At 34.3% G+C, this 13,579-nt stretch overlaps 1 protein-coding gene across 9 annotated transcripts in view; it reads right to left on the bottom strand.

Annotated features, from left to right (window-relative positions):
• The window catches only part of SDCCAG8 (SHH signaling and ciliogenesis regulator SDCCAG8), a 104,803-nt gene that overhangs the window by 74,064 nt on the left and 17,160 nt on the right, over positions 1 to 13,579 (bottom strand). For all 9 annotated transcript variants that reach the window (XM_040057616.2, XM_040057612.2, XM_040057614.2 and 6 more), the window contains exons 9-12: positions 13,370 to 13,508; positions 10,532 to 10,684; positions 8,067 to 8,201; positions 5,101 to 5,217 (exon numbers count right to left, since the gene is read on the bottom strand). In XM_040057616.2, the coding sequence (XP_039913550.1) occupies positions 5,101 to 5,217; positions 8,067 to 8,201; positions 10,532 to 10,684; positions 13,370 to 13,508 (544 nt within the window). The remainder of the gene's footprint in view (positions 1 to 5,100; positions 5,218 to 8,066; positions 8,202 to 10,531; positions 10,685 to 13,369; positions 13,509 to 13,579) is intronic.

Raw genomic sequence — 13,579 nt, 5'->3', positions numbered from 1 at the left:
ACAGAAACCAAGTATTTATTGAAGTATGTAAACCCACTATATCAAGAGATGTGCAATTCCTTTCCTACTCTGAATAATTTTTAATGCACATAAACAATTTTCTCTTTCCATGTACTGTGGCGTGACATCACTATGGATGACAGAGCATGGATGGAGGTTACATGGACCAAACTACACCTATGAACAATAAATTCCTGATCCTGTGTTATTCCTCTTAGCAGGCTGTATGCTTAGGGGAAGCAGACCTGTACAGAAAATGCAGACAAGTGAGTAAAGTCTATTACTGGGAATCCTAGTCCCAAGGATTTTTCTTAAGGAAATAGACAGGACTTAATAAAAGCTGCTCATGCCACTGATCCTTGAGGAATGGATGGCTGACAGAGGAAAGCTATGTCGTACCCAAGCAGCAGCAGCCATATTACAATTTGATATATATTGCAGGGTTGTAGGTCAATGTCATCCTCAAAAATCTTGAGATAAGCTAGTAAGTTCAGCCATAAAAAAAGAATTATGTTCCTCCTAAGCAGGCCAGAAAATTCATATCAAAGCAAGGCGTAAAGTACTGCCATTTTGCCCCTTATTTACTCATTTTTAAATTAATGCATTGAATGCCCAAAACACAAAATGCTTCATTAGGAAGAGTTCAGTTACAGTAAAGGTTATCACATTTCCTTAATGCTTTCTTGTCCAACACCAATTTGGGTTTGCAGCTTTTAAGACCATTATACTCAAGGTTGGACCAGGTGAGAAAATTTCATGCGAAGAGTTTCAAGCTGTCTTCTGAGTTTTGGGGTTTTCCCCCTGCCAAATATTACTCAAGTATATGTTTACTGATTTAATAGAATTTCTTTTCAAAACAGAATTTCCAGAACATCTTTATAACTAATGAGGAAACACAATATCTAAAATAGATATAGACTGTTACAAGAATACACATAACACATAATCCTAGCCCATCTTCACCACTTATTAAAACTTGCAAGTTTCAAACATCTGGTGATATGCTGAATGTCACAGCTGTTGAAAACTAGTGTTTTAAAGCCTGAGTCATGAAAGCTGGATATCTATTCATAAAAAGACATTTCAGTGAATCAGGGTCTTTAGAAGGTGTTACTGGTCTTGCTTTGGATACTCTGAAGCATTTCCAGGATATATACCCAAATTCTTGGCCTGAACTATTTTTGATGAAGACAGAGTCAGTAATCTCTCCTCTTATACCATCTAAATTAGGTTACCATAAATCACGGATTTATGACAAATGAGATAAACATTCCCAAAATACCCTTTGGCAAAATGCTTTTGGACTGCGATTTTGCCAGATTTTTATTTGTCTGCAAAATTGTCAGTCTGTAATGTACAGAGGCATCATTTAGGTTCTGTCACACTGCACAAAAATACTTTGGTGTGTAGCTCTTCCTATTTGTATAGGTTATGCATGTCAGTGAGTCTCGACTTCTTTTTATTTGGACTTATAAACTGCAATGCAGGCAACTCTTAAAAATCTGTGGGTTTTAGTACAGCGTTTCTGGAGCTTTTAATTCTGTTGCCTGCCTTGCAGGCAACAGAATTGTGTAATCCCCTCTTCAAACTGTATCTGCCCAAATTTAAAGACTTTTTTACAGGTTAAGATTACTAGCTTGGATTTATGTCTACTCAAAGTATTTATCTAATTCATCAAAGCATGAAAAAACAAAACTGAAAAGCTGCAGTTAGTTTCTGGAGTTGAATTTAACATGTCTTATTACTTTATTGCAAGGACACTGCAATTCCCAGTGGAGCCACGCTACTGGTAAGAGCTCCCTAATAAGGAGGATGTCTAAATTGGCTTGGACTGCAAAACCCAATTCTAAAAATTGTTTTCACTTCTACATGCTGAAGTTTGCAAGATTTTATAAGCCAAATATAAATCATTTCAGACAAACAGAAAGCAAATTATTAACAGAAAACTTCATTTTTATTTTTATAAGGCAGAGCAGAAAAGAGCAAGTGATGTTAATCTGAAGACCAATTTCACAGTGTGTCAGAAGTATGATTTCTGTTAGAAATGCATAACTGATGCCACGCAGTGCTTACAAATTAACAAAAAAAGTATTATAAAAGTGAAGCCCTGCTGTGTCAAATATGCCACACAATTTTTGTTCTAATAACAGCAATTTAGGTTAGGGCGTGACTTCTCTCTGATATAGCTGTGCTAGTACAACCCCTAGTGTGGACACAGTTTACTGCCACGTAGGCATTATATTCGTATAATTTATAAAGCTTGTTCCTAAGCAGTAAAAGTATTAAGTAATGCACTGTTATTTCAGCACAGCTACATCCACAATGGGAGGGCTGGCTGAGAGAGAAAAAGAGAGGGCAGTAGGTTATGCTACTTTACAACATATCGGGCCAGATGAACAGATGTGGGTTTTGTGCAGAGAAAACCGCGTGGTAGATGCCTTTCCCCCACCTTCCTCCATAATCCTGATGTTAATCGGGATCATGATGCATGATATTACAAAACAGTTAATCAATTTAAATGGTAACATTGCTCATTGGGTCTGTACTTTTTAAAAGAAATATTAATGGAAAATGTTAATAACTGAGAGTTATAACAGATATTGACACGTGGCTATCAGTCCTAACCGAACAATAAATACAGGGAAAAAGATACTAGGGTAAAAGGGAGTAAGACCAAAAATTGAGGTTTCCTAAATAATTTAAGTTCAATTTTGAATAATATTTATAAATACCAGCATATGATAAATACCGACCTGTATGTCTCTGACAAACAAATATATGTATCTGGTGATCCTAAATTGTACGTATGGGGCTTTTTGCCTGCGTTGACACACCTGAATCATTTTAATCCTTTTTTAAAAGTCACTCCATGTAAACTAAAAAATATCTTCAAAACTGAAATTTATCTACAGCACAATTAAAAATACAATTATACCTCAAGAAACAGTAAACTTGCTCTCAGTATGTTAAAAGGTAATCCAAAACATGATCCTTTGCTTTTAAAAGAGAAAAAACCATCATTTAATACAAATAACATGAAAATACTCATACATTATTGTCGCTCTACTTAAAAAAAAAAAAAGTATTTATTATGAACAGATGGTGGCCAAGGAAGGTATCAGCTCTGTCTCTTAGCCAGAAGGTCAGGTCATGGCTGAGAGACCAAAGAACAATTATTATTTGCTATTCAGTGCCACATAAGATAAAACATTTTAGGTTTTCTTTAAATACAAAGATAGATGACATTGAACTCATTTTTTTTAAATGAAATAATTTGCAATAACTTATTAACATTTGTTAAAATCTGATTTAAAAATCCCCAGCCAAGAAGCAACAACAGAACAAGGCACTCTAACACTCTTCTTGGGTTGCCTTTAACGTGTTAAATAATCCTAGGACCTATACAGAACTTTTTGGGTTACTGGAGCCACAGCTATAAAACAGCTGCTAGATACTGAGTCTGAGAATTTCAGAATTGCTTCTTTTCCCTTTTTTTTGAGGAACCAACAATCATATTTGAGCTATATAATAACATTATTATCTAATTATCTAATAATTTTTGCTGATAGGCACTCTCACTCACATAATTTCATTACCATCAAATTATAAATCACCACATATTGGTGCATTCAGCCCCACACTGATTAAAATACCAGTATGTCATCACATGAGGTTAAAATATTTTGTTAAATTTTGTAATTTGTTCAAAAGGCAATCCTCAAGCAAGAACAGGAGAACAGGATTTAAAATCCAAGATACTTCTTCAAGTATCTTATTAAACACATCCTGTTTTATTTGTATGCCAAGATTATGCCAACTCTTTTATCTGTGATATCTGTCAAGACACAGACGACAAGCCTGTTTTTTGTTTTTCAGTGTCCTTAGGCCTAAAGGATGTAGGAGTAAAAAAAAAAAAAAAGCAACCTTGAAAAAAAGAATGCTTTTAGACCTCTCTTCTTCTGCGCTGTATTAATTTTCTATACATGTTGAAGGGTTATTTCACTTAATAAGCTCCTCCCTTGGATTTTACATATATTTTCATTATAACTTGAATAAATATTGCTTCCAGATTAAGCTTGTACTATTAAGTTAATAAACTTACTGTCCTACATGCAGCTTTTGAGGAACTGATAATTAAAAATTTAATTTTTGAAATACTTCATTTTTCCCCATGTATATTCTTATACAGGGAATGATTTGTTCAGTTATTTAAAAGAAAAAGAATGATTCAAAACCTCTTGAATAGGCTGCTCAAATAACAAAAAGCATATTAAAAAATCATCCTCATGTCCATCTAATATATCTGTATTCAGAAGACTCTTTTGTGCAAATCACAATTTAAGAAGGAATACTGAAAGTTTGAAATTGTACAGAAAAATGGATAGAACCTCAAGAAAAAGGGCACTTCAAAAGATGCAGATTACACCTGTTCAAGCTGTTTGCCAAGTATGTTGAAGGTTACTCTAATAATCTTTCTTACTGCATGGGATGTTTTCTCACAGATGATCTGTAAGACATATACTGTTTTTTGTATTAATATAAACCCCAGGTTTAGATAAACAACAGTTAATGACAAGTGGATTTTTTTTCTCCATTTTTTTTTTTTGCTCGAAGGTTACTTTTTTTTTTTTTTCCCAACTTTTCTATGAATCCCAACATTTAGTAACATTGAATCTTTAAAGAAATTGGAAGATAAATGATTTTAATTTTTGGTATCATTAGGTTATGGTTAGAATCCTTAATGTTCTGTTAGGCTGCATGTATAGGTAATTATGTGTGGATTTATTTGTGAGAAAAAGTGTCTAAACAAATGTATACAGTACACAGAATTTAAATAGCTGGTATGAATAATATGATAGAGTAATTCTATATGAAAGCATGGAATGAGTGATGCGCAAAACTGAACATACTAGGGCTGAAAACAAGAGTAAGATAACCAAGAGGTATTTATTTAGCAGTAAAAGCTGGCTTTTTGCCATTAATTTAAACCATTTAACAGTAATAAATGACCACTATTAGAAAAATGAATCATTCCAGCTTCTGAAAAAACCCTACTTAGGCTACTAACAACTGCAAAGTTATAGCAGTATTATCTCTTACCTGGTCCTTAATTTCAAGCTCCCTTATAGTTTTTGTTCTGTACTCTCTGAGCTCCTTTTCTGCCTCATCCTTCTTCATTTTGGTTTGATTCAACTGATAGCGCATTTCTCCACACACCTGTTAGATTACACAGACAACACGAGCTGTTAGCGTGAGGAATCCATGGACCAGGGTTTGCAATTAGATCTTTTGGTGCCCTCTACAGGTCACTGAAATGCAGCGTTATTCCTAATTTACTGAACTTTTAGGTCTACGAATGGTAAATGTTTTTACATGGAAAAGTGGATCTGAATTCTCTATATAGTCATTAACTTTGACATATGCGGTACCTTCTAGATTCAAATATATTTGGATCAAGATTTTTCTAAGTATAAATGCTTATGTTGTAAATATATATAATTACAGTTAAATGACAGTTGCTGATTTTATACTCTTCTCTCACTCTCTGTAAAATCCCAAGAAAGTCTATGTCAACACTTTCAAAACCTAGAAGTAAAGCATCTATCACGCTCCTAAATAAAGGTGTATTTTACCTTGCCAGTTTTACAGTGTTGAGAAAGAAATTGTTTAAATGTTAGCACAATAATTTTCAAAGTTTGATCAGAGCATTACAAACTTATTGCAAACTGAAGATAAACTCTTTAAAAAAAAAAGTCTAAATTAAACAGATACATGGTCCAGAAGAAATGGATCAAAGCAACATTTCAGGAAATCACTTCAACACAGGACAATTATTCTCTGCTCTTGGAGTGTTTGTTATATTACCCCCTCAATCCTTTCCATCTGGCAGCTCAACTTCAGAGCATATGTGAAGGGGTTAAGAGAAAGTGAAAGAAAAAGAAAACAAAACAAAACCAGAAGATTACTAAACCCTTTCACATAACTTTACTGCTGTGCAGGGTTGTTATTCTTCCAGTTTTCAATCTAAGCCATCCTCCTTTTTGTCCTTATCCTGTGCCATCACCTCCAATTTGTGCCTGTTCATTTCACCTTAATTAACCAACCAAATACATGCACATTCCTTAGTGAGAATGTAAATGTGTTTACTCACAGCTCCTCTTACTCAACTTTCTTTCCCACTCACTCTACTTCCCTGCCTTGCTTATATTCTTTCAGCACTTGCTCCTTGTATGTACACCCTTTTAATTGGCTGCTACAACCCTCTGTGCTTCTCAAAAACATTCTCACATATTCTGCAATCCAAAGTAATTTCCTTTTTTCAGTCGCATACCTCTTCTCATTTTCACATTTTTTTCACCCTCTCCTTAAAAAAAAAGTAGGGAAAAAGTAAATATGCATATTGCAAGGAAATTACTCTAGGAAAAAACTAAACAAACCGTCATAACTTTTAAGACGTAGCATCACTTATAAATTCAAAGGACAGCTTGTGAATTTAGCCATTGCAAATAATGCAAAGCAGCAAATGCTCTGAAGAATGGCCAAGTTCTAAAGCATTTTTTTAAACACTAAAATAGTATATGCAGCAAAAAAAATCTTGAGATGCAGCTGCATAGCTTGCAAACCCTGGATTTCTACCTCCTTCTTCGTTTATCTGAAGGATCTAAGAAAATGCAATATGTCACTTCCTCCAAGTGAAATAAAATACAGCAATCCTTGCCTTCAGCTCCTCCACACACCGTACAAAGGGAATAACACAGAAGAATCAGCAGATGGTGCTGTCCTAATAATGGATTTTTCAGTCTCCTCAGGAATGAAGGAAATAGATCCTCACTCCGTATTTTCTTTCCCTGACTTCTGGTGCATGAAGAATAAACAATATTTTGGATAAAACTCAAAACAGAAGTGTTGCTATTTGCTGCTTTTAATAATGGCAAACTGAGTCTGGAAACAGAGAGGTAACTTCAAATTGGTAGGGTACAAAATTGTTCTTTTCAGACCAATGAATATGTGTAACTCCTGCCTCTTTCACCACCTCCTCACCCCTCCAAGTGGTGCTAGCCACTTGTGAACCCAGCCAAAAGTGTGTTTCAGAATTGCTAAATCAAACCATTCTGACATTTTTAAAATACTCATTTGTTTTTCAGTTAAAATTAACATAAAGTTTCTATTAAGTTGGGATGACTTTTTGCTGTGAATTTTTCTGCAATACTTTTCCCTCTTTTATCAGCCAGGGCAGCAGGGGAAGACAGGAACTGTTGAAAACCTCTCCTGAAATTTCCAGAGTCCCAATGAATAAATTGCTCCTCAAATCCTTGCAGTTAACAACTGGGGAGGTAGGATGGGCCCTGAGATTATTGGTAAGGAATATAGATATTTCAAAAGCCTGTAATAAATATGCTTTGTTTTTCTCTTTCTCTTGTTATGGCTCCCACTGAGGCTCTAATTGATTGAGAAACGTGCAAAAGAAAGCACCCAAGAACGATATACCTACACAAGATGCATGGGAAAGGGTAATTCTTTTATTAAGGAATTAATTTTATTAAGAAATTCTTTTATTAAGAAATCTTAACTAGAAGATCTCTTTGTAAGAGCTCTACTATCAGTAGTACTGAATTAAGCAGTATACTACATAAAAGGTCTAAAGGAAAGTATTTAGAAAACAGTGGTTTGATATAGTTCCCTTTATTTTAGCACTTCAAGTCCCACAGGTAGCAATTAAGGATACTGTTGAATTTTATGTTGTCTCACTCAGACCAAACTCAATTCTTTACTGAAGAACAATTCTTTACTAAACACTGGGATATTGTTTTAAATAGTGATCCATGTATGCTGCAAAATAGAAAAGTTAGCTTCTGCATGACAAGGTGACTTGGAAATGGAAAAAGTGGTTTTTTTACTCCTGCAATTGGGATAGCTGTAGTGCCTCTGGGATATTGAGACGAAATCTACAGTTACCACACATTCCTTACCAAAATAGAGGAAAATGGACAAGGTAAAAATTCTCTTCTTTCAGGTCACAATGATAAAGAAAACCAAGCTCAATGCTCCTTTATAAATGTGCTTACCTTATTCATCTCTGTTTCATGAGATGCAAGCAGGCAATGTGATTCTTCTAACTGGTTAACTAGAGAATTCTTTTCCCTTGTAATTCTCTCTACTTGAGCCTCCAAAACAGCCACGTCCTTAGACAAAGCTGTAACCTGAAAAAGTCCAAGAACACCGTAATGATGCAATTTGACCAGCCACAGATCCAACTCTTGTGGAACTTTCTCCTCAAAAGCAACTGTATATAGACAAAATACATAACGATTAAAATGTAATAAAAAATCAAGCATGTAAATAAAAATATATGCTATATTATTAATAATAGAATATGTTAACATTATTTTATTAAGGGTTCACTACCTTAAATTTATTTATCGCACAGTAGTTTATCTGATTAAACTTTTAATCAACTGTACTAGTCTCCAGGACTTGTTAATATGGACACAAGGTGTCAGAAGAGGCTGGCTGCATTAGTTTTGCAATATAAGAGTATTGTTTAACACAACCTTACCCATTCTTATGCAGATTGATTCAAACCAAATCATGTTCCCCCAGATAAGAAAACTGTTGCTGCAACCACAGATCTTAAATTAATTTTCAAGTTCAGAAAACATTTCAAGTTTATAGACCAAAGCATACTGTTGAGCAAAACTCATATAGAAATAGTATATTAAAAATTCTAATGTAATTCAGATGAAATTTTGCTGAATGATTTAAAAATGTAACAATAAAACAGAGACAGTGAACCTTCAGCTATTTAGCCCTGAAGCTTACTAATATAAGTGGAAGTAATGGTGTCTGACAGTTCTAGGTTAACTTTCAGAAATTCTAGAGGATTATATATTCATAACTATTTTTCGCTCCTTATACGTACACCTGATTCATTTATCTTGCCAATTCTCCCCTTCAAACAAACCATTTCACAAAGTAAGCAATAAAATATACAGATGAATCTTGACTTGATCCACAGTATACCATTTCTACCTCCTCATAATCCTAAACCATAAAAGTAGTTAATCATATGTAGGTGTAAATCATTAACATAGATCATCATTTTCTACAAAGTCATCCCCTATCTTTAATTACCAGGCATGACATCATCATAGAGTCACTATATATTGTTTAATCTATATGCAGGATTTAAAAGAAAGACTACAACTACTTAGAGTGGGAATTGGTTCCAGTAAAACACTTCTGAGTGGGTGATGAAATACAAACTGATGTGATGACATGGAGTGAAATATTCTACCAAAAACATCAAATGCTTGTCTAATAGGCTGTATTTTACAGCCAATACACTGCTTTAAAGCAACTCTGCAACAAAATAACTAACTTCATAAAAGGGATAACTTCTAATAGATAGCAAGGAGTCAAACAAGGAATTACTTAATAATGTCTCCAGTGGAAGGTTATTTTTTTAGTTTCAGTTTCCCTGGCAACAGATCACTGATTATCTATCAGTTCACATCTTTAAATATCACTTAGTCCCCATCACTGTGCTTAATACTTGCTTTTGTATCTGGAACTGGAGTCAAAGAGGCTTTTTTATACACACTTAGATGGTTTATTTTGCTCAGTCTGTGCTCTCTGGATTTTTAGAAATAAGGGATATGACTTATAAGAGTCCCAAAAAATAAGAAAAAGTCTACTCAGGAGAGAAATTCGTTTCATTGTTTCCAAACTTCCACCAGAAATGGCTGAAGATGTTGCAGATCAAACAAGCATGAAAACCACTAATTCATGAAGTATTTATCTCTCTACATTTCTTCCCATTTAAATCACCTTGGGAATGCCTCCTCTACCACAGGCTTACTGCTGTTAGCTTCAGCTTTCCTCTGTAGACTCCACTGGGCAGAAAACTCTCATGTTTTATATTCAAATTACAGCAACATCTAGAAGTCTAAACCAAGGTTATCAAGACTACCACAATGGTCACAGCATAAACGATGAGACAGATTCTGTCTCAGAGAGTTTATAAACATTAATAAAAGTGAGAAAAGAGATTCCAACACATTTCTGCAGGTGGGAAAACTAAACATATGATAAGATCACTTTGAAATTATGATATTGTAACATTAATGTATATGTACGATCAAAGTAGCAAAGAATCCTAAATTTGACGTGTGCTAACTTCTGAATGCTTGCCTTGGCAAACAAAATAGTAATTTTTACAAAAGAGTTAGGTACAAACCTTGCATCCCATATTAGTTAACGCTTTCCTACTCTGACACAGCATTAAAAATGTTATGCTAATTAAAATAAAGTACTTAACATCAACATCAACAACCTAGTATATATCTAGTGACATAGCACAAAACCCAGTTGTTCAAACTCAAAGGATCACTTACCTACCACTGCTTTAAAGAAATGGTAGAAGTTACTGAGCTCTCATACCCAAAACTAAACATAAAAGACAAGCAAACAAAGTTTAAAGAGCATGATACACTCATTGTAATACACAAACAGAAAAAGAACCAGCCCATACCATTGCTGCCAAGTCCTCCCTTTCTTTCCTCATTTCTTGCCGCAGTGCTTCTTTTTCATCAGCCCTCTTATTTAGCTGGGCAGCCAACTCCTTTTCAAGATAATTCTTCTGTCGTTCCATCTCACTTTTCAGTTGCTCACAGTGGACTAGAGCCTAAAAAAACCCGATTTGCTTAAGTGAAAGAAACCTACAATTTTTAAACAAACATGGTATTTGTCTAATACCTTCAAAGAAACCAGTTTCCTATTAGAAATATCTTTTTTAAAAATGCAGTTATTATGATGTTTATACATATCCTGCTATGTTAACATCTAGAATAGGACTAAAAATGAAAACAGATGTGTATGTTTGTAGGCATATACATGCCCTACTGTAACTGAGAAATTTAATTGCTTTTAGGAATCATGGCAAAGATGGAAGCATTTTTCTGTGCGTATTTTCCAAAGAAGTAGCTGTTCCTCTAAATCTATGATTATTTGCCTTACACATAAAATCTGAAATTCCTGACTGCACTTCACTAGAATCAGCCTCCAGTGTTTGACTCCTTGCAAATACAGTGGTTAATGTCTAACTAAAGAACCAAAGGAAAAATTAATAAAATGTATGCATTTTCACTTAGTCTCCTCCTGAAGTGAATTACTGAGCATAGAATGCTAAGAGACCTAAAAACAGTCAGTAAAAATACCAAAAAAAAAAGTTTGAGAAATAAGTTTCAGGTTTGTCAAAAATGAATTCTACTAAATACCTCATAAAGTACTACTTAATTTCAGGTGCTAAAACACAGGATTATAGATGGGTTCTCTATCAAAAAAGAAGAAACATGATTTCAAGAACACTCTCAAAACACTGTCTTCACTACCTTCTAAAAATGCTAGGGAAAAAAGAAGATATTTATCCATTTGGGCTGCTGTTATCTCTGCCAAAGTGTAGAATTTGAGTGTTATGCCAATTTAAATCAGAAATACACTACTCCATTACAAGTAAATCCAAGTATTCAAAGCACCCTGAAGCAAGCTTTGCTACCCTAAGAGTAAACTAGATTAGTAGTTCAGTTAATTGTAAATTGTTTAAATTAGTTAATTGTTTAAATTAGTAAACTAATTTCAACATTTCATTGATGTCCAGCATATTCTGTTTCAAAGAAGCTAGAGCGACCTCCCTTTAGGAATTCTAACTTATTACCTTTATCTTCAAATTAATTTTTTTTTAACTGCTTATTTTTCTTTTACTTAAAGACAATCCCCTGTATTCAATCTTTTTGGCTTTGGACTGTGCATGAGGGGAGCAAGTTAAACCATGCTTTTTTAGAGAATGTTTTAACAGTCTCCATTAATTTTTTTGACAATTCTGTGGGACCCTCTTTGAGGTCCCTTTCCTATTCACAAGTCTATCATGGTGAGAGAATCCCTCTTATGGCATTGAATCCTTTTCTGTAGGAAAGAATAATCAACTTCAGCAAACAACCGCCTGCACGAAACTGCTGTAGCTTGGTAGATATATGAACCAATGCCACTCTAGAAGAAAGTAGTTGCATTAGTTGCATCCCAAGAAGAAATATGTATTTTGTTAGCTCCATTGTTCTGACTACACAATGAGCAGTTCAAACAATTAATCTTTTATGACATTTGTGTCAAAAATATATTCCTGATTTTGCTTCAACTATGTAAACTTTGACATAACAAATCTCCTTCCTGCTCTATGCAATAAGCAAGAGGACACAAGCTACAGAGACAACCAAAAGACAAGCAGAAATGGTGGTTTTAAATGATAAGCACCTGAGGTCAGACTTTGGGTCAACAGGCTGATGAAACTGCAATTATAGTATTTGAAAGCTTAGAGTGTTAACTTCCTACTTTTGTTATGTGGACTGTTCTATGGGATTCCATGCTAGTTATTAAGAAAAATAGCACTTGAGAATAAAATAGGACTGGGGAAAAAAAAGGATGGTTTGTCTTTACCAAGAGCTATACCAGTACTTGTAAAAAGGCAAAATTAATGCAGTATAAGTAAAAAAAAAAAATCCTGTTTCTTAATATCAAAGCAGTTCTGGAGTGTGAAGTAAGTCCAGACTACTATTCAGCCTTGTAGACAAACAGGTAGCACTTCACACAAGCCTACAAGCACACACTTCTCTTACAGTACTGCATAAATAACACCAATTTTATCAATGGAACGATTATATCAATCTTGTTTGCATTCAATTACAAAAACCAAACCAAAGCAACCCTCTCTCAATTCCATAGTAATTCACTAATAGTACAGTAGATGTCACTAACTATCAAGGAAATAATTTAGGTCAATACAAGTTGATTGTGTACAGAACTAGGGCTAACGCAAGCATTAGATCAAAACTGGTTTCATCATTATTATTTACATAACCCCAGAAGTTTCCTGCATAGCATTAGACAAGATTTATCTTCAAAGAGCTCTGACAGTCAATCAGTTCTTGCACTGCTCTCATCTGAGGCAAAAAAGAATTGTTTGTAAGCATTTTAACTATTCTTTCCAGAGTAGGTCAGAAACGTGATGTCAGAATTATCCTCTTATGTATCATTAGTATCTCTGAAAATTTTACAACTCAATTTATATCACCTAGCTGTGAAACTATATCGATTAAGAAATGCAGTGCTCCTCATAGTATTGATGAGAGGTTAAGAACCTGAATACAGAATTCATATTACTGCTCAGAAACAGTCAGGTGGTGCAGTTCTTTTAAAACTACATCGTATCAACATATGACAAAGGTCTTATGCATGTATTCTCTCACTAGCATGAAAACTAATTAACATTTGCATTAGATCTGAACACTAAAAAGCTCTAATTTCATGATGGATTTACCTTTGTTTTTTCAAAATTGGCCTCTTCTGCCATTTGCACAGCATTTTCAACTTGCTTACAAGCATTGGATTCTCTTAGCTGCATCTCCTTCATGCTTTGTCTCACTGAAACAAGTGCATCCATCAAGTCATCTCTTTCTCTGCATATTAAAAAGAAACAACAACCCAGATACTTCTTCTAAATTTTTTGTAGGTAAGAGAAAAAAATTTA

The sequence above is a fragment of the Hirundo rustica genome, chromosome 3, assembly GCF_015227805.2.
Source record: "Hirundo rustica isolate bHirRus1 chromosome 3, bHirRus1.pri.v3, whole genome shotgun sequence".
In the NCBI taxonomy this organism is placed as follows: domain Eukaryota; kingdom Metazoa; phylum Chordata; class Aves; order Passeriformes; family Hirundinidae; genus Hirundo; species Hirundo rustica.
This window is presented reverse-complemented; position numbering and strand designations above follow the sequence as displayed.